The sequence below is a fragment of the Microcaecilia unicolor genome, chromosome 1 (assembly GCF_901765095.1).
Source record: "Microcaecilia unicolor chromosome 1, aMicUni1.1, whole genome shotgun sequence".
In the NCBI taxonomy this organism is placed as follows: Eukaryota; Metazoa; Chordata; class Amphibia; order Gymnophiona; family Siphonopidae; genus Microcaecilia; species Microcaecilia unicolor.
In genome coordinates this window covers 665,158,148-665,179,201 of record NC_044031.1, presented here as the reverse complement: position 1 = coordinate 665,179,201, position 21,054 = coordinate 665,158,148, and the positions used below count along the sequence as shown (strand labels likewise).

The 21,054-nt window shown below is 41.0% G+C and overlaps 1 protein-coding gene across 1 annotated transcript in view; it reads left to right on the top strand.

The window, feature by feature from the left end:
• CCDC33 (coiled-coil domain containing 33) overlaps nt 1–21,054 on the top strand; it is a 642,117-nt gene that overhangs the window by 9,583 nt on the left and 611,480 nt on the right. Inside the window, exon 3 of the mRNA XM_030187021.1 lies at nt 10,119–10,313. Coding sequence (XP_030042881.1) covers nt 10,119–10,313 — 195 coding nt within the window. The remainder of the gene's footprint in view (nt 1–10,118; nt 10,314–21,054) is intronic.

Genomic DNA, 21,054 nt, shown 5'->3' with positions numbered 1-21,054 from the left:
ATAAAACTCAGCAGGTAACCAGCCTTTCAGTCTGCCACCCCAGAGCGAAACAAATAACTTACACATGCACAGTGAAGCATGAGGTAAAAAGAAAAAAATACTTAGCTTTATTGGACAAGTGCAGATGACAGCTTTTATTGAACAATGAATACAGTGCAGCAGAATAATAAAAAACATGAACAGTTCAATTGTTTTCCCTTTTTCAGCAAAGTAACATTACTCTTTGCTTCCCTTCCTAACCCCTCCAAAGCTCCCGCTTAGTTGCCCTTTCCCTCACCCTCATTGAATACCCAGCAAAATAAATGTTCTCTGTACCCCCTCAAAATTGAGTGTGTTTATATATATATATATATATATATATATATATATATATATATATATATATATATGTGTGTGTGTGTGTGTGTATGTGTATATGTATCCTTTCAAGATTGGAACAAAAACACTAAACTTCCCATATCCTAACCCCCTCCAGCTGTGTAGGTAATTGCTCCCCCCCCCCCACAAACACACAGCTTCTAAAAAGATATATGGAAAGTATATGAAAACATGGAATGATGTATATAGACTTTATATGTGTTTGTGGAGGTATCTTGCCCAGACAATTCAAAAATTGAGCTGCGCACGTTTGGATTTAATGATGGTATATAAGAATCCCAAATCGATAGGAAATGCATGTGCTGTTTAAAGAAAAATATCGCATCCTGGAGTTCCAGGAGCAGGAACTCATGCAACTTATTGTTCCAGTGTGAAGGTGATTTTTTCTGTATCCAATAACGTAAAATACATTTTTCCCCACCACCAAAGCAGTGCCCCCTAATTCCTGTGGAAGACATCTGTTCTAGCAAAATACCCATAGGGCCAAATATTATTATTTTTTGTTTGAGAACTTCACCTCTTTCTCCACCATAAGAGCATAAGAACATATATATTGCCATACTGGGACAGACCGAAGGTACATCAAGCCCATCATCCTGTTTCCAATCCAGGCCAATCCAGGTTACACGTACCTTGCAAGATCCCAAAACTGTACAATACATTTTATGCTGCTTATCCTAGAAATAAGAAGTGGATTTTCCCCAAGTCCATTTTAATAATGACTTATGGACTTTTCTTTTAGGAAGTTATCCAAACCTTTTTTAAACCCCACTAAGCTAACGGCTTTTATCACATTCTCTGGCAACAAATTCCAGAGTTTAATTACACCCTGAGTGAAGAAATATTTTTTCTGATTTGTTTTAAATTAACTACTTTATAGCTTCAGTGCATGCCCCCTAGTCATAGTATTTTTGGAAAGAGTAAACAAGTGATTCACGTCTAACCGTTCCACTCATTAATTTATAGATCTCTATCATATCTCCCCTCGGCCGACTTTTCTCCAAGCTGAAGAGCCCTAGCCACTTTAGCCTTTCCTCATAGGAAAGTCGTCCCATCCCTTTTATCATTTTTGTTGCCTTTCTCTGTACTTTTTCTAATTCCACTATATCTTTTTTGAGATGTGGTGACCAGAGTTGCACACAATATTCAAGGTGCGGTTGCACCACGGAGTGATACAAAGGCATAACGTCCTCATTTTTGCTTTCCATTCCATTCCTAATAATACCTAACATTCTATTTGTTTTCTTAGCCGCCGCCGCACATTGAGCAGAAGGTTTAAACGTATCATCAACGACGACACCCAGATCCCTTTCCTGGTTGGTGACTCCAAATGTGGAACCTTGCATTACATAGCTATAGTTTGGGTTCCTCTTTCCCAAATGCATCACTTTGCACTTGCGCACATTAAATGTCATCTGCCTTTTGGATGCACAGTCTCTCCGTCTCCCAGTCTCGTAAGGTCTTATTGTAATGTTTCACTATCCTCTTGCGATTTAACAACTTTGAATAACTTTGTGTTATCAGCAAATTTAATTACCTCACTAGTTACTCCCATCTCTAGATCATTTATAAATATATTAAAAAGCAGCGGTCCCAGCACAGAACCCTGGGGAATTACCCTTCTCCATTGAGAATACTGATTATTTATCCCTACTCTCTGTTTTCTTTTAACCAGTTTTTAATCCACAGTAGAACACTACCTCCTTTCTCATGACTCTCCAATTTCCTCTGGAGTCATTCATGAGGTAGTTTGTCAAATGCCTTTTGAAAATCCAGATACACAATATTGACCTACTCACCTTTATCCACATGTTTGTTCACCCCTTCAAGAAAATGTTTAGTACCCAGTTCCTATTAGGTTCTAATACAAAATTTACTATCAGTGTAGCTGGAATTACATATTCATCATATTCTACCTGTATAAATTGTGCAACATTTACAGCATCCAGACATATATCAGTTCCAGAAACATTCACTTTTCCTTCTTCTTTCTTTTTAAAAGGAGGAATATAATACACCTTCAAAATAGGAGGGCAGAATTGTTCAGGAGCTTTTAAGATGTCAAAGAAATACCTCTTTAAGGTCAGAACCAATGCTGTTGAAGGCAACTTTGGGAAATTAATAAAAAGTAATGAATGACAATGAACAACATTTTTCCAAGTTCTCCAGCTTACATGAATAATTTAAATTATCTTCCATTACTTTAGACTGTTGATCAGAAAGCAGTTTTGATCTTCCTCTACTTGAACTAGTCTGCTTTCTATTACAGTTACCTTAGTTACAAGTCTCTGTTGGTCCTCTAGTGAATGTTGTAATAAAGAAGACAAAGAAGAAAATTTCTGAGAAAGGGAGTTCTCAGCAAAGGCATCCCAAAAGGAATCCAGGGTAACCAAATGTGGTCTTAGAGGAAAAATGAAATGCTCTGGCAATGCTGAAGTCTTCCCAGTAGTCTCTCCTTGGGTTTGGAGTCTTCCAGCAGCTTCTTCCAGGCAAGCAGGGCCAGTGTAGGTGTGTCTTACCTTTTCTTTAAACCATTAGAGTCTGAGGAAAAAGAATAGTTAGCCAAATGGAGAGAGACGTTTCTCACACTTCCTTCACCACTGCCATCTTGTTACATTTACAGCATTATTGTAGCTTGTGTGCAGATGTGGTGGAGGATGGAGGAGGCCTCACTGTGGAGTCATCTGGAACAAGTTCAGGGAAGGGATTGAAGCTTGTGTGGTGGTCAGACCATGGTCCCAGGGCTTCTCTGTCCTCCACTGGGAATGGTGTACAGGAGCTTCGAGAAGGAATATGGGCTCAGAAGGGAAGAACAAAAACATGGGTTGGAGTCCCAGAATTGGAGGGAATTGTAAGGTCTTTTAGAAACAGGAAGGGCACCTCTATGGGAGGAAGGTTGCAGTTACTCCAAACCCTGTAGCTGCCACCCACAGGTAGAAGGGGCCTGGGAGAGGGGTTGTAGAACTCCCACAGCTAGGAAGCCCAGCCCAGTGAGAGAGAGAGAGAGCCAGACACAGAGAGGAGAGGGAAAGAAGGGGCTCTCACCCAGCTTTGATAGAGGACCCCAGAGCAAGCCCTTGTCCAGGAAGTGGGTTATCTAGCCCAGGAAAGGAGGACCCCAAAATAGACGCTTAACCAGGAAGCGATGGACACAAAAGGCTTGCAGAGGGTAAGTAGGTTATCTAGCCCGGGGCGAGTACATAAGAATAGCCACATTGGGTCAGACCAATGTATCCTACTTCCAGCAGCGGCCAATCAAGATCACAAGTACCTGGCAGAAACCTAATTAGTAGCACCATTCAATACTACCAATCCCAGGACAAGAAGTGGCTTCCCCCATGTCCATCTTAATAACAGACTATGGACGTTTCCTCCAGGAATTTGTCCAGACTTTTTTTTTAGACCCAGATATGCTAACCACCATTACCATATCCTCCGGCAACGATTTCCAGAGCTTGACTATTCTTTCAGTGAAAAATATTTTCCTCTTTTTTGTCCCGAAATGGACGCCAAGCTAAGAAGCAGTGGAGATGGATGGTGTAAACCCCTGGAGGAAGAGCAGCCTGAGACTGGAGGTTGACGAAGAATAGCCCTAATGCTGACGAGATTTGGCAAAGATGATAAGTTTTGAAGAGAAGTTTTACTTGAGCCTTTGGAGAGTTCTGGTGGCTAAGAACTGTGCTTTGTTAATCAAAGCAGCCTGGGGAGGGCTGATGTCTAAGGATTCAGCAATAGAGGAGGCTGCCCCAGCCCTTATGGCTGAGAAGTAAAAGGCCAGGGCTGTGTGTTGAGGGGTTTTTGTTGGTAACTGTTTGCTAACTGTGAAGAAGACAGGAGGGAATAAACTTGCCTCAGAACTGTAAATGAAATAGTGGAAAAAGAGAGTAATAGGTTGTGGGAGTGAGAGCAATGGCTCCAAAACCCCAATGGAGATACGCCTGGGGGGCCCAGGGATTTCCTAAAGTATAGAACGCCTGGAGGAGAGACTGTACAGACCGATTTGTGCCAGTTTTGGTATGGATACTACAGGGTTAACAGAGCAGGGGAAACCAAGTCTGTGTTTGAAGTTTTGAAGCCCAAATAAAAAAAGAAATCTGGTCACTGATAATAAGGAATGGCTATTAAGAGCTGTGTTTTATGAGAGGAAGAACAGTTGTAGCCAGAAAGAAAATGTTGATAGGCAGCTAATTGGTGACCCTAGCCTCCAGCCCATGACACTTGGGATTTGTTTTTTTCCATGGGCTCCAGAAGTGGCCTGTTCCAGATTGGTGCACATGACTAACCCAGTGTTGGGAGATAGTAGGCATAAATATTAGTGGCCTTTGATCCTTCTACTTTGGCATCAGACTTATGCAGTCAGCAGCAGTGACACAGATTATTAACAGGAGAACATCCACAATACCTAGTACCCACCCATGTTATCCTTGGGCCCCCATCAAAAATTTAGTTCTGGCTATGCCACTGAATTTGAAGGCAGGAGTTTTACGTGTACTCTGAATAAGATCCCTCCTGTAAAATAATGTGGTATTATTAGCCTGTGCACTAGAGCTTTGGGAACTCAAGCGGAGTTGTTGGGAGGGAGATGAGCCATTTTCATTTAAGATTAAGGATGGCTTTTCTGTTTATGCACACTCCAATGCCCATCTTAAGCTTTGAACAATCCAAAAATATGGTGTCATTATTTTAATAGAGGGGGTATCATAGTATATCACGCAAGAATTACCCAGCTCACAAGAATGTCCTTAATTACGTTTATGATCAAGGGTATTTAAAGATATTTATTACATGGTATAGGATCCTTCAGATTCTCCTACCACCACCACACAGGCTAATATTGTGAGCCAGGCACTTTTTATGGTGGGTAGGTATTCCTCATTTGATCCACAAATGTTAATACCAATTAATACCAGTTAAATCAATATTTTTTTCTTATATATTTTTTTATTTATTTATTTCTTTTTGTTTCTTTTACTTAAGCATAAGCACTTAGCTTCTATCTGTAGCGTCACCCAGGACTCCTTCATCAAGGTACTTTAAAAATGCTGTTCATTCATCTCGGAGATCTCATACCAATATTTTGCCCAACACAGCATCAGCAACCAGAGAGCTTGGAGGAAGGATGCTACCCCAACCAGGCCAGCATTATACCATGACCACCACCCGCATGACCCTTCCGTGGTAAACCTGTTCTCTCAGTTCCCCTTGTGGGATAGCCACCTTTTCCCTTCTTCTACCAAGCTCTCCTCCCAAGCAGCCCTCTCCTGTTTCACCTCCTTTCCTTCCAGTTTAGTCAGAGCAGCAATTTCCATTGGCTCCTCCTGCTCTAGTTCCTCCTCCTTTTCTTCCTCTTGCGTCTTGCCAGCCCATAGGTTCCGCCCCACACCCATTGCTCAGCTGCTCTCCATTTGGTATGAGATCTCCGAGATGAATGAACAGCATTTTTAAAGTACCTTGATGAAGGAGTCCTGGGTGACGCTACAGATAGAAGCTAAGTGCTTATGCTTAAGTAAAAGAAACAAAAAGAAATAAATAGAAAAAAAAAATATATAAGAAAAAAATATTGATTTAACTGGTATTAATTGGTATTAACATTTGTGGATCAAATGAGGAATACCTACCCACCATAAAAAGTGCCTGGCTCACAATATTAGCCTGTGTGGTGGTGATAGGAGAATCTGAAGGATCCTATACCATGTAATAAATATCTTTAAATACCCTTGATCATAAAAGTAATTAAGGACATTCTTGTGAGCTGGGTAATTCTTGCATGACATCTTAAGCTTTGGGCAGCCTTACAGGCTCTGGAAGCTCATGGCTGGAGTAGACTGTCTTAGACTCCCTTACGGGAGGTACTGATTTCAGAAAGTGTGTTGCTAAGATCTGCCTTCGCTTTATGCTGCAGTCTTCAAGGCCAGTTCTGGTGCATGACCCCATAGAAATTAACTGAAACCCAAATTCAGAATTTGGTTTGGAACTTGATGACAGACACTGGAAGCACATTTGGATATGAAGCGTATAAGGTTTTGATTTACTTTAACCTCTGTGTTAGATTATTATTTCATTAAATGTAGGCCAGACACTAGTTCAAGATGCCAGTGAAGGTGCCAGGCCAGCCTTATCAGGTTCAAACAGGGAAGTTTTCCTTGTCCCCCATGCTATAGAGGCTCCAAACTTGATTGAAGGTGCAGAAGATACAGCCTGCTGGAAGGGCTTTGGGGCCCCCTGTAAAATTGCTGCCCTGAGAAGGTGGGCATGCATCTCTGTATTTCATGGACCCGCCCATTGGCTGGTCATTGTGGAGAAAGTGAGAGGGAGAGAGATGGATTTTATTTATTTATTTATTTATTTATTTGTGACATTTATATCCCACAATATCCCAAACAAGTTTGAGTTCAATGTGGCATACAATAAACAGTATAGGATACATAAAGAATAATGCATAAGAAAGTAATTTGCTGTAAGAATCCAATTTTTCAATACAATATCAAACATACTGGGATAGCTACGGATGTTTAACATTTAGAAAATCTATTATGAATGAGAAATTGTACATGAGGAAAAGAGAAAGTTAATGGTAAATAGAGTAATAACCGATTCAGGTAATAATTAATTGTTTGAGATATGGTTGTTCTTTGTGAGGGTTTGTTTGAATAGGAACGATTTGAGGATTTTGCGGAATCTAGTATATTCCTGTATATTTCTTATTTTGGGTGGTAAGGAGTTCCACCGTTTGGTTCCTAGGTAAGTGAAGTCTGCAGAGTGGACAGTTTTGTACATCACTTTTTTTGCAATTTGAGAGGTGTAGTCTGAGATTGTTTCTTGCCTCATATTTAGTGTTTCTTTGAGGTAAGTTTATTAATGCCACCATATAGTCTGGAGCTGTGCCATTTAGTATTTGAAAGATAAAGGTATATAATTTGAAGGTAATTCTTACTTTGATGGGAAGCCAGTGTAATTTGAGATTTTGTATATTGTAAAGTGGATCCTCTTCCCTCAGCGATTGCAGCTCTCCACACCTGAAGAACACCTTCCAGTACTGCTCCTTTCTCCCTCAGAACAATGAAGGTTTTTAGTGCCTAGGAGGGGCTTCCTTCCTTCCCTCAGTTGTGGCACCCAAAACACAAAACAAAGCACGGTTATCATTCACCTTTCTCAATCAGGTTAGTTTCCCAGTCCAGGCTTCCACAGCTGCTTCCTCTCCCTCCCACCTGGGGAAGAGTGGCAGCAAATAATAAAAAAAAAATACCCTGTTCAGTGTAGCGGGGTTTTCCCACAACACAGTTCGCTTTTAGCCAAGCTTTACCCCCACTGCTCAGTCTAGCCAGGCTTTCAAAACCACAGTTCAGTTCTAGCCAAGCTTGCAAAACACAGCTCAGTTTAGCCAGGCTTTCAAAACCACAGTTCAGTTCTAGCCAAGCTTGCAAAACACAGCTCAGTTTAGCCAGGCTTTCAAAACCACAGTTCAGTTCTAGCCAAGCTTGCAAAACACAGCTCAGTTTAGCCAGGCTTTCAAAACCACAGTTCAGTTCTAGCCAAGCTTGCAAAACACAGCTCAGTTCTAGCCAAGCTTGCAAAACACAGCTCAGTTTAGCCAGGCTTTCAAAACACAGTCCAGGTCTAGCCAAGCTTTCAAAAATACAGTTCAGTTCTAGCGAAGCTTCAAAAACCTAGCTCAGTCCAGCTAGGCTTTCAAACCACAGTCCAGGTCTAGCCAAGCTTTCAAAAATACAGTTCAGTTCTAGCCAAGCTTTCCAAAACACAGCTCAATTTAGCCAGGCTTTCAAAAAAATACAGCTCAGTTTAGCCAGGCTTTCAAAACCCACAGTAATGGCTTTGCGCGGGCTCAAAGCCTAGGGTCCCACCCTCTTGGTCAGTCACACTCCTACCTGACCTCCTCCCGCCTGACCCGGCTTGGCCCCGCTACTTCCTTGGCTTTCGCTGAGCCAGAGCTGAAAAGTCCATCGGCTCTTCCAGGGTGTTCTCCGGTTCAGTCAACTCCATAGGGCAAGGCTCACTCTCCCCCACTCTCTCCTCAGGAGCCCAATCCATATTCTCCTCGCCCCGCCCTTCTCCCAGCTGCTCACCCTTTCTTTCATTAAAGCTCTTTGGTGGCTCTTCTTTCTCCACCCACCTGTTCCACCACCCCTTCCACCAGGTTGGAGAATCAGCCTTATTCCTTCCCCTGCGGCCCTCCTCTGGAGACTCCTGGGAATGCACATAGTTTCTCTTATCCCCGGTCTCCCTTGGGGCATGCTGGGAGTTGTAGTTCTTTATTTCTAGTTTTTTCCTGGGGAATGCCTGCCTATAACGGGGGTATTCTGGCCTATCCCAGGGTTCCTTTGGGGCCTGTCCTACATACTCTTTACAATATGAACCTGGCTGCAGTGTTTTGAGCTGTTTAGAGTTTTCTCAACAGGTACTCCTTACAACCAGCATATATGGCATTACAATAATCAAATTGGGATAGTATTAATGATTGTACCAATAGTCTGAATGTTTCTGATGAGAAATAGGGTCTGACCCTTTTTAGTTTCCAAAAAGACCTGAAAGATTCTGTGATTCCTGAGGAAACTTGAGTATCAAATGTTAAATATTTGTCTATAATTATACCTAGAATTTTCAGATTATTGTCAATGAGGAATGAAGTGTTGTCAATTGTGAAACTGTTGTAGTCGTTTGGGTCAAATAGGTTGGTAATGACCATGAATTTATTTATTTATTTATTTTTTTAGCTTTAGTTTGGATTCTGAGGCCCAGGTTTCCATCAAATTTTTGCCTTTTGTAAGATGTCTTTAATGTTCTTTTTGAAGGTTATGTATATGGTAACATCGTCGGCATATATGAATGTTTTGAATCCTGCTGTTTCTAATCTGTTGCCTAGTGGTGACATCATTATATTAAACAGAATGGGCGATAATGGAGAACCCTGAGGGACGCCACAGTCCAGTGACCAAGGAGAGGATAAGGTTCCTTTCATTTTCACTTTGTAAGATCTTGATTTCAGGAATCCTTGAAACCATTTGTGGACTGTGTCACATATACCAAAGTTGTCTAGTATGTTTAATAGGATATTATGATCTACTACATCGAATGCGCTAGACATATCAAACTGATTTTGATCCTGGTAGTTGATTCTGCCCCCATTATTGGGTCTTCTGGGTAGATGGTCAGGGGTAAGACTAAATAGGGTTAATATTTATAATCCAACTGGTGCTTGCTACCAGGTTGGGGGTATAGAAAGGAAGATCTGAGAAATCACTCAACTAGAACGAGTCATATATGTACTTAAAGGGAATGGTGAGTGTAAAACTGCCTACAGGCCTGAGGCTGGAAGTTGCTGACACTCAGTCGTTCTAGACCTTCCGAAGTTGTTGAGTTAGTCCACTCCACCAAGAGAGGCTCTGATCCTTCTCTCATCAGTTTGTTGAGTCATTTGTTCACATGATTGTGCTCATACAAAGCAGAACTCTTTCTTGTTGGCTCCTTGGAAAGTGGCTACAGATAGATCCTGTGATACTGGTCAAATTCTGCACAGGGGAGGAGGAACACTGTTCAAATTTTGCTTTGCAGAGTTCTGCAGAAATCCCCTGGGAATCAGTGTGCCAGTCATCTGTTTACCTGTTTATGCTGTACCAGCTCCTTAGATATTGAAACAAAACATGTATGTTCATTCCTTCAACAAGTTATGTCTTTTTAAAACACTTTCTTCCAACTTACATCCTTTCTTGTTCATTTCTCAGCCACTGCATGAGCAAGAACCCGATGCTAGTAAGGATTCTCCAGAGCCCATGAGTGAATCTTCTGATGAATCTCTCTCCATATCATATTCTCCAGATCCAGGGAGAAACTTGGCAAAGAAACTGCCCAGTGATGCCAGTTTCCACCTCTCTACACCTGACTACAGCCCTGAGCCCCTCTTAGTGACCCAGACCCATGTAAGTCAAATTACTCTGTGAGTTTGAACTAATGAGTATTATGTCTTGTGTTGGCTGAATATTTTATTAGTCTGGCTGCATCTTTGCCTAATTCCACTCTTCTGAATTGTATTGGTTTATGTTGGACATGGACATGCTTTATTTTTCTTTCTTATCCTTGAATGTTGCATTCATGTTAAAGTCAGGGCCAGGGTGATTGCATTAACCCACAGGAGCAGGAGAGTGACAGACCTAGGGAGGAGCAGACACAGGAAGGTAAGGGGGGTGCTGGCTCTGCCCCAGACCCTGCTCTATGTCTCGGCTAAAGTTCATTTGAAGGTAAATAGATAAACCGCTGCAAGGGATGTGATCCATCACTATAAATTATCAAATCAAGTAAACATCACCAAGATTAGACCAGATAAGCCAAGAGGTATGGGACAAAAGCATACATGGAGGTGCAGCAAATCTAGCACACAATACAAAAACTATTAAAGGGCTGTCTTCTAAAATAAGCAGTAGCATTCAAAGAGAGCAAAACCGCATAGTCTTAGTTTTCATCTCCTTTAAAAGGAGCACTATTGGGAAGTGATAAAAGGATGAAGCAACTATACTTTTTTTTTAAATGGGGTGGGGGGACCAACAAGTCCAATCAAGTGGGGAATGCATGCAGAGCATGGCTGATAGAACTTTTTCCAACCTCCCTGTGTGTGAGATAAATGGACAGACAGACTCTCGAGCCCCTATGTATAACTTCTTTATAACTTTCTATTGGGTTGGAAAGAAAAATGAAACAGTGTGATAATTTATTTAGCTGTTAGATGTCACTGTCAACAGATTTTATACTAACATAGTATATGACGGCAGATAAGGACCTGAATATCCATCCAGTCTGCCCAATAGTCATATTCATTATCAATTAAAGATTAAACAATGAATGTGATATTATATACTTGATCATGGTCTTTCTTTTGTGTTTCTGGGACGTAGACCGAATAAGTCTGCCCAGCTTTGTCCTTATGTTCCAACTACTGGAGTTGCCGTCAAAGCCCACTCCAGCCTATCCGAATCCATCTTGTCATTTGCGGGACACAGACTACATTTTACAGTTCAAACCACAGAGTGACATTGTACCAAGGTAACAGACACAGTAATATATACTCACTGTGTGAATTCCATCTATGTAGCAACCAACAACAAATTACACCGTTAGGTCACTAGAGAGGCATATTTTCAAAGCACTTTGGGAGGCTAAGTTCCATAGGTTTCTATGGAACTTTGGGAGGCTAAGTGCTTTGAAAATAAGCCTCTAGGTGTCGCCATGTTTAGTGACTACTTAAAAAAGTTACATACTTGAGTCACTGGATCAAAGTTGAATTTTAAAACGAATAAGAGAGGCACTCCACACTGCAGAGGCAAGACAATACTGGGGAGCAGTGGCCCCTCTAAGCAACGAATGAAGGGTTCTGGGTAAGGTTAAACTATAGTGCACTAGGCTAGAAACCTTTTCGGTGTGTGGCCCTAGATTATGGAGTGCATCGCCTGTAGACTTGTGTTTGGAGAGGTTTTACCTTTCTTTTAAAAGGAGGTTGAAATCTTGATTTTATTCTAAGGCTTTTGGTTAACTGTGTAATCTTTTTTGCATTGTAGACCCAATTCTAATCTAAGGTTTTGGTTATCAGTGTGACCCTTATGATCTATAGGCCCGAGCAGAGAGGCCAGTGGCCAAGGGGGGAACTTGACTTTCAAAGATTGTTAATCATGTTGGTTCTGAGGGAGAAGGGAGAATTGGGATGGAAAGGATTGAGGGAGGGTTTTATTTGTGTAAAGAGAGAGAATTGGGTTGAGGAGCGGAAAGAGAATGCTACTTTGTGCCATGCTTCGAGCTGCTTTGGTGAAGGCATGCTATCAAATTATGCAAAAGTAAAGATAGCATGATAAAACATTAAATAATAGTAGTATATAAATATACAAAAAATGCATTTCATTCTTTAAAAACAGCTAAATATCATACATCATAATATACAAATCATCATATGACATGTTTCAGCACATGCCTGCATCAGGAGTAATATTAGCAAAATATCAAAGCAAAAAGTAGTATACCACAGCATAAGACAATGCCAACTGAGTTGTTATGAAGTAAAGCAACCAAGCTCAGATTCAGTTTGATGCTATTTAGAAAGCACTGCACAGGTAAAGTTTTGTCTTCTTTTCTCTTTGACTCTTTTTTGCTTGTTTGTTTTGTTTTCCTTTTAGTTTTTTTTCCACAGTGCTTTTGGATTCAGGCTCCTAATTATTTATGGTTTCTTTTACTAAACAGTGCTAGCGATTCCTGGTGTGGCAAATGACAGGAATCCTTTAGTAACTGAATGGTCTTCTCTCTCATTTGCTGCATGCGATTTGGTAAAAGAAGCCCTTAATGTATTTTAAATTTGGAGCAGTTTTAATATATTTGCAGGAAGCTTTTACACAGTTTTACCTGTTGGGAGCAGTTTAATTTATTTTGTGTACTGGGTGGAAGTGGATGTGTATTTTTTTATACTGTACTATAACTATATATATATATAGTTATTAAATAGCAAAGGAAATGAAATATGTAACTGCATGTGTAAGAACCAGCCATTGGACAGCTCTTTCTTTTCGGTCAGCACAAATGTGTGTAATATTCAAAGGAAGATTATTCCAATCTTCTTATCTTGCTTATATAAATGCATAAAGTCTTTTTTTATTTTAAAAATATTTGACTTGGGATTGATTATAATATACCAATAATATCCTGCCATGTAATCAATTAGTTAATTTTTTTGTTTCGTAAATTTTTTTTTTTTTACTAGAACTGTTTGCTCCTGGTGTTTTGACTGGTTAATCTTATTGTAAACTGCTTGGGACAATTGTTGGAATGAGCTGTTTGAGATTAGATTAAGTCGCAGGCGGGCGAAGAACCATTAAAAGTTTTTATTCTATATGTGTGCGGCTATGATCAGGAGGGGAGAGATGGTTTGAATGAAATGGTTTCCAAATGATTCTGTTTCTGTGTTTTTAATGTTTCCATTCTGTAACTTCTGCAATTGTCACTCCCATAGACATAGATTGGGTTCTTTCCCATGTCAACATTTTTCACTTTGAATTATTTTCAGTCCCTCTGTATAATTTCTTTCCAACATCCCATTGGGTTGGAAAGAATAAGAAATGACTGTGCTAAATCTCTGTTTGGGGGTTGTGAGGTATTTAAGCATTCAGGTTTAATCTTTTAGGGGTCCTTTTTCTAAGGTGCACTAATGATTAGCATGTGTTAAATGATAACAATATAAGAATAGCCAAACTGGGTCAGACCAGTGGTCCTTCTAGCCCAGTATATTGTTTTCCAAACAGTAGGGCAAGCAGTTTGCTTCCCATGTCTGTCTCAGTAGCAGACTATGGACTTTTCCTCCAGGAATATGTCCAAATCTTTTTAAATCTAGATACGCTAACCGCTGTTACCACATTCTCCAGTAAGATGATAAAGACGCCCATAGGAATATAATGGGTATCTTAGCATTTAGCGCACACTAAATCCATTAGCACACCTTAGTAAAAGGAGCGGTTAATCTGAGGTTTACGTCCTGACCTGAATGTTCACTGTTGACTGCAATGAGATTCATGCTTACTTCCCCATCTCCCTTTTTTATTCTCTGAGAAAATGATACAAATTAGGGCTGCTGCCTATATAATGAAACTCAAAACTAATAAAAATAGTAGAGGATACACAAGAAATGCAATATGTCACAATCTTATACGTGGGTAAGTCTCATATATGCTTGACGGCTAATGTCACTTCACTCCTCGGTGAACCTATTGCCGTACAATATTATAATCATAGACTCTTACCCTCCGACCTACCAATGCCTAAGTACTTTACTATTCATTTTTTATTTTTAACATTATGTGTAAAGGTTAGGCATTATGTTACTTATCTGAGCTTGTTTCTAACGGGTGTGCTCACAAACCCCGTTAGAAACAAGCTCAGATAAGTAACATAATGCCTAACCTTTACACATAATGTTAAAAATAAAAAATGAATAGTAAAGTACTTAGGCATTGGTAGGTCGGAGGGTAAGAGTCTATGATTATAATATTGTACGGCAATAGGTTCACCGAGGAGTGAAGTGACATTAGCCGTCAAGCATATATGAGACTTACCCACGTATAAGATTGTGACATATTGCATTTCTTGTGTATCCTCTACTATTTTTATTAGTTTTGAGTTTTATTCTTCAGTAGAGAAGTGCCCATTAATTTTTGACTATATAATGAAACAGCATAAATCTGGTGGCACTTGCCAATCTTCTGGCCAAGGCAAAGTTTCATTCAGTTATATTATATTCTCCAAATTCTTAACAGCAGGTTGATGATGACTCGCGGCAGCAAGATTCAAGTGGACCTCTCTATTACTTTCCCTTCTATTCTATACAGAGTTTATATTCTGCTATATCTCCACTGGATTCATTGCAAATTACAAAAAGAAAGAAACATGTCAACTAGATGGAATTACAAAATAACACATTAAAACAGAATAAACTAAATTTAAACTAATTCTACATCTGAAAATAAGTCTTCAGCTGTTTTCTAAATAAAAAAATAGGACAAAATAGATCTAATCTGATAAGGAATTTCAGTCCAAACAGCAAGGTATTTGAACGTATAGAATGAGAAACTTGCCCCGCAGACAATATAATGAAATATTTAGATAAGCTGAATTTTGACCTGTTAAAAAAAACCATAGAAGCCAATTTGAACTTAATACATGTATGAACCAGAAACCAGTGCAGTTAAAAAAAAAAAAAAAAAGAGGATTCGCTCTCTCAAATCTATTAACTGTAAAAATCAATCTGACAACCGTATTCTGAAGAAGTTGCAGTCTTTGTAAAAGCTTCAATGTAAGCCCCCCCCCTCCCCATATAGGGAGATACATTGATCAGGATATGGTAGAAGGACAGCCTGGGCTAGATTCCTAAAGCTTTCCATGCTCAGACTTGACTGAATTGCTCTAAGTTGGCGCAAGCGAAAAATATTTTTTTTTTTACAAGAGCTGCTTAGGATTATTTAGGGTTGAGCATACTTCCAAAACAAATACCTAGATAAATTCTGTCTGATCTTATGGGCATAGAGACCATAACTAATGTTTGCTAGAGAACAATATCACTCAAGAGATAGCATGATTGGCTGACAGGAGCTTACATGCCAGCAGTGTTTCCTTTATGAGGCTTTTTTGCTTTGTTTTGAATATTTTGGTTAATAAATTTACTTTTAGCATCAAGTTATCTGTAAATAGTAGACTAAAAATGAAAAACATTTCTTATTTGGTCCATTCTGAAATGAAGCTAGCTTTTACATTGCTTTTTTTTTCCAATTAATTTCAAAACAAATGCATTTGTCTAATGGCTGAAACCAAAAGCTGAAGATTATGTTGTCCCTCGATTCTTATGTTTTCACCCTGACATTTTAAGGATTTATCACCATGTTTCAATATTTATTTTATTGAGCCCTGAATGCTGTGAGCAAAAATATATTCAAAAGTTACACAGCTTGACTGCTCAACCAGCTAGATACTTGTCAACCTATAGATTTGTTTTATAAATGTATTCCAAAATAAATGATTTTCCTTTTTTTACTAAGGGCCTCTTTACAAAGCCGCGACACCGATTCCCGGTGCAGCAAATGAGAGGAAGCCCATTCAATTTTTATGGGCTTCCTCTAATTTGCCACGAGAGAATCACCAGCACAGCTTTGTAAAAGAAGTCCTATATTCTTTGCAGTGTTCCTCTTTTTTTTTTTCTTTTTTGTTACATTTGTACCCCGCGCTTTCCCACTCATGGCAGGCTCAATGCGGCTTACATGGGGCAATGGAGGGTTAAGTGACTTGCCCAGAGTCACAAGGAGCTGCCTGTGCCTCTTTCATTTTCCTTGTCTGCTTTTGTACATAATTATACTATGCTTTTTTTTTCATAATTCAGCATTCTAGGTTTTTAAACCTTTTTTTTCTCTATAAATTCATTTTTTTATCCTAACACTTCAGAACCTGTATTCTTTTTCCATTCTTCAACTACAAGGTGAGGCAAAAAAAAGTAACCCCCCTGGAGTTTTTTTTTGCTGTTTCCCCTCATCCGCTTGGAATTTCAACATGAAATTTTACATCTTTATTTGTTGTTACTATCTATGTTTATGTATGAAGTACAATGAGATTATCTTTAAACACAGCAAAGTTACAGACTTTTTAGCATATCCACCCATTGATTTTACGTGCTCAAAATTGTTTGCACTGTGAAAGTACCATTATTTGGAAAAAAATGGGGTACCAGCTTACTGTTAATGACATCACAGTGATGTAGACTTTTGTCTGGGCAGCAATGTTGCAGGCCTATCACAAGCACCACCCAAAGCCGCAATCACCAATCTCAAGGAAGTGCTGCAGATGATATGGGATAGTCTTCCACAGTGACCAAATGACAAGGCTGTTAAGAATTTCCCAAATCAGCCTAAAGCCTGTGTTAAAATGAACTTCTTCCTGTTCGGATTTTGGACGTTTTGTGCAAAACGTCCAAAGTTGGACTTAGATGTCATATCGAAAATACCCCTCCATGTAACTTTGTAAGTCTAAGTGCTTTGAAAATATGCCTCCTCTGGGCTCATTTTCAAAGCACATAGACTTACAGAATTCATTTTTCCCTTCTTACATAAGTACATAAGTAATGCCACACTGGGAAAAGACCAAGGGTCCATCGAGCCCAGCATCCTGTCCACGACAGCAGCCAATCCAGGCCAAGGGCACCTGGCAAGCTTCCCAAACGTACAAACATTCTATACATGTTATTCCTGGAATTGTGGATTTTTCCCAAGTCCATTTAGTAGTGGTTTATGGACTTGTCCTTTAGGAAACGGTCTAACCCCGTTTTAAACTCTGCTAAGCTAACCGCCTTCACCACGTTCTTCGGCAATGAATTCCAGAGTTTAATTATGCGTTGGGTGAAAAAATATTTTCTCCGATTTGTTTTAAGACTCCAAATTGCAGTCACTTGGCCTCTAGTGATTTTCATTCTTTTGATGACCATTCTCTGGCTCATAAAATCATAGCTTTTTGTTTTATATTTATTCCATTTCCAGTCTATTCATTTGCCTACTCCACACCATGCTTTAACATTTTGATTAGTTCTGCTGCGTAGAGTACCATTCTAAAATCCAGTGGCATTCCTAGGGGAGCTGACACCCGGGGCGGATCGCCGATGCGCCCCGGCCCCCGGGTGCAGCGCGACCCCCCCCCCCGGCGAAGGGACACCCCCTGCGAAAGAACCCTCCGCCCGGGTGCACGCCGCTGGGGGGGAGGGGGGTGCCGCGCACGCCTGTCCGTCGTTCGTTCCATGTTCCCTCTGCCCCGGAACAGGAAGTAACCTGTTCCGGGGCAGAGGGAGCATGGAACGAACGACGGACAGGCACGCGCGGCACCCCCCCCCCCCCTCCAGCAGCGTGCACCCGGGGCAGACCGCACCCACCGCCCCCCCCCCTAGGAACGCCACTGCTAAAATCCTTTTTACCTTCTTTGTAGTTTGTTTCTTCATAGTCTTTTCTTTTTTTTTTTTTTTAACATCCTTTTTATTCAGGCAATTCAACATATTCACACAATTCAAAGGAAATTACAACATAATATTTGGTCTGCCTGAACTTTTTAACATTTTTGAACTCAGCCCCTCCCCCCCTTCCCCCCTTCCTACCCTCTAACCCTATCCCCCCCCCTCCCCCAAATCACTTCAAGAGTTCAATATTTTGCTTCTTGCCACTGGAGTGAGAGTGTCCCAAAATGGAGACCAAGTGTGACAAAACTGATCGCCTCTCTTGGAGGCTAGGTCTCTTATACCTTTCTTTTCTATGGCACAAGCTTGAATCATTGTGGACCTCCAATGTGCTATACTCGGATGGTCTGTTACCAACCACAGTTGCAATATGACACGCTTTGCCATTAATACTGCCCTTTTCAAAAATGCTGTGAATTCTGCCGGCGCAGGCCTCTGCGTTTCAAAGAGATCAAACAGTTGTTTAGGAGATGGTCTGCATGTATGATTCCAAATTTGGGAGACGTGTTTGCTCAGTTCAGTCCAAAAGGTTTTAACCGGCGCACATGTCCAATACATGTGCCCCAAGTGAGCCGTAATACCATTACATTTTGGGCAATTGTCCAAGTTTCGAAGCGTGGCTTTATATGCTCTGTGCGGGGATACGTGTAACCGAAGCAGAAATTTATATTGTAGCTCCCACCAGGTAGCATTGTCTGTGATGGTAGAGATAGATTTAAGGCATTTGTCAATCTGCTCAGGATGTAGATTAATCTGCAATTCCTCATTCCAGGCTTGCGCCACCCGGTGACAGTCAATTTGTTGCAAAGAGTCCCTCAAACCACGGTGAAAATAGCTCAAGGGCACTCGCGACTGTGCCTCAAGACCCAATATTTCATTAAATTTTTCCCAGGAAACGTTAGTTAATAATTCTGCCGGTAACGAATTTACATAGTGCCGTAATTGCGTATATGCTAACCAGTCATTCACACTCAAACCATACTCTTTCTTCAATTCCTCAAATGTTTTTAATGTCCCTTGCTCAGTTACCACATGGAATAGGTACCTAATTCCCACTGTAGCCCACCTCTGGAAAGGAACCAAAGAGCCACTCGCCGGGAAAGCCAAATTACCCCTTAGGGGCAGTAAAGCCGAAATCCTTGTTCATAGTCTTTTCTTAAAGCATTTTTTAAACTCTGTTTTTTTAATGTGATGCTTCTGATGTTGTACATTGCAATTTCCATTCAGTATATTCATAATCCCAATTCCTTTCTCTTCCTTTTCCAGGTTTCAATCTAGTAGGATCTTCTGATTTAGTTATATTTTTAAGTTAATATTTATGTGAAACAGGACTGTGCAAGAGTTTTGGGTACCCTAGGTAAACCTTGAGACTTATTCCTCCTTGTTCAATTAACTTTCAGGCCCCTAATTTCACCCCTTTGAGTTCTTGATAAATTAAACTCCACAATCTTGATCACTCCAACACCACCGCTCCTGTAACAATTCAGTAAAAACGCATAATTGCATGTTACAAGAGTAATTTTTAACAGGGCACTTGGTTTAAGAGAGCAAGAAGACGCCTACTTAGGCACTATTTTATAAAGACACATAGAGGTGTATTTTCAAAGCAGCTAGACTTACAGAGTTCCATAGTAACCTTTGTAAGTCTAAGTGCTTTGATAATGAGCCCCGTGGGTGCTATGTTGTAAAATTACCCTCCACATTTGCTATTAATAATTATCTACCCTCTCTGTAGGTCAGGGGTTCTCAACCCAGTCCTCAGGACACACGTAACCATTTAGGTTTTCAGGATGTCCAGAATGAATATGCATGAGATAGATTTGCATAGAATGGAGGTAATGCATGCAACTTTATCTCATGTATATTGTCACGTCCTTGGCCGTGACCACCCTCAGACTTACCTTATTTCTGGGGGTCAGCTTCTAAGTTGGCTTCTGCCTATCCTTTCTGGAGTAGTTTTCCTTCTGTGCGCTGGCTGCATCCAGCATGGCTCTAATTACTTATTGCACCTGGGGGTGCTGCCTGAGTTAGCTCTACCTCTGTCTCCAGCCTGGCTCTGTTTGCTCCTCTGTGCTGCACCTAGGTATTCTAAGTCTCTCTATGTTCTGTGTGCGCTCTACCTGCTCCTTGGTTTGTGCTCCTGTCACTCGCTGGTGGCCAGAGCCAGTGGCTGCCATAGTTTGTCTTGCTGTTCCTACCTGTTCCAGACTTTAGCAAAGTCCGGTCCGGTTCTTCCAGGCTGCCGGACTTGTCTCTCTTGTTTGTGCCTGGACAACCTCCGTAGTTGCTTACTGATGGCTGCAGCTGCTCCTCAGGTGTTAAAGGGCTTTATTAATCACTTAGAGACTGCAGCCTTTGCCTTTGCATTGTCTAAGGTCCCTGGTATGTTAGAGTGCTCTGTGCACTGCTACCTTGTCCAGTTCAGTGAGAGTTTCTAGCTGGTTACTAGTAGCTTGGGCATAGCTTTTCTTGTTAGCTTGTGTACAGCTTTCCTAGTTCTCCTGTGTTTTGCTTAGTGTGAGTTTCTAGCTTGTGACTAGTTAGCTTGGGCATAGCTTTATTGTTAGCTTGTGTACAGCTTTACTAGTTTTCTTGTGTTTAGATTTCTGGTTTCCCGTGTGTGTTTTCCTTTGTTTCTGGAGCTTCAGCCCTAGTCCTGTCTGCTGCCAGCACTCCTTGCTACTGGAGTTCCAGCCATAGTCTTGCTACTTGACCTGACCTTTGCCTGAATCTGACTACTCTCTGCCTGCTGTCTGACCTGACTACTGCCTGTACCCAGATATTCTCTACTTTCTGCCTGCTGCCTGACCCGACTACTGCCTGAACCCAGATATTCTCTGCCTATGGCCAGACCTGACTATTGCCGGAACCCAGACATTCCCTGTCTGTCTGCCTTGCTTTCTGCCTGGGGGCACGTCTGTATCCTGATTCCTGTTATTCCTGCTTGCTAGTTCCAGTTCTGGTTTCCCTGTAAGCCCTGCCGGCTGCCCAAACCTGAGGTCTCAACCCTCGGGGAACGGTGGCTAAGCGTAGGTGAAGCCTAGGTCCAGTGTGTTCCTGTCCAGCGGGTTCCGGTCCAGTGGGCCCACTCCAGTGTGTACCAGTCCAGTGGGTTCCAGTCCAGTGCGCACCCGTCCGGTGCATTCCAGTCCTGT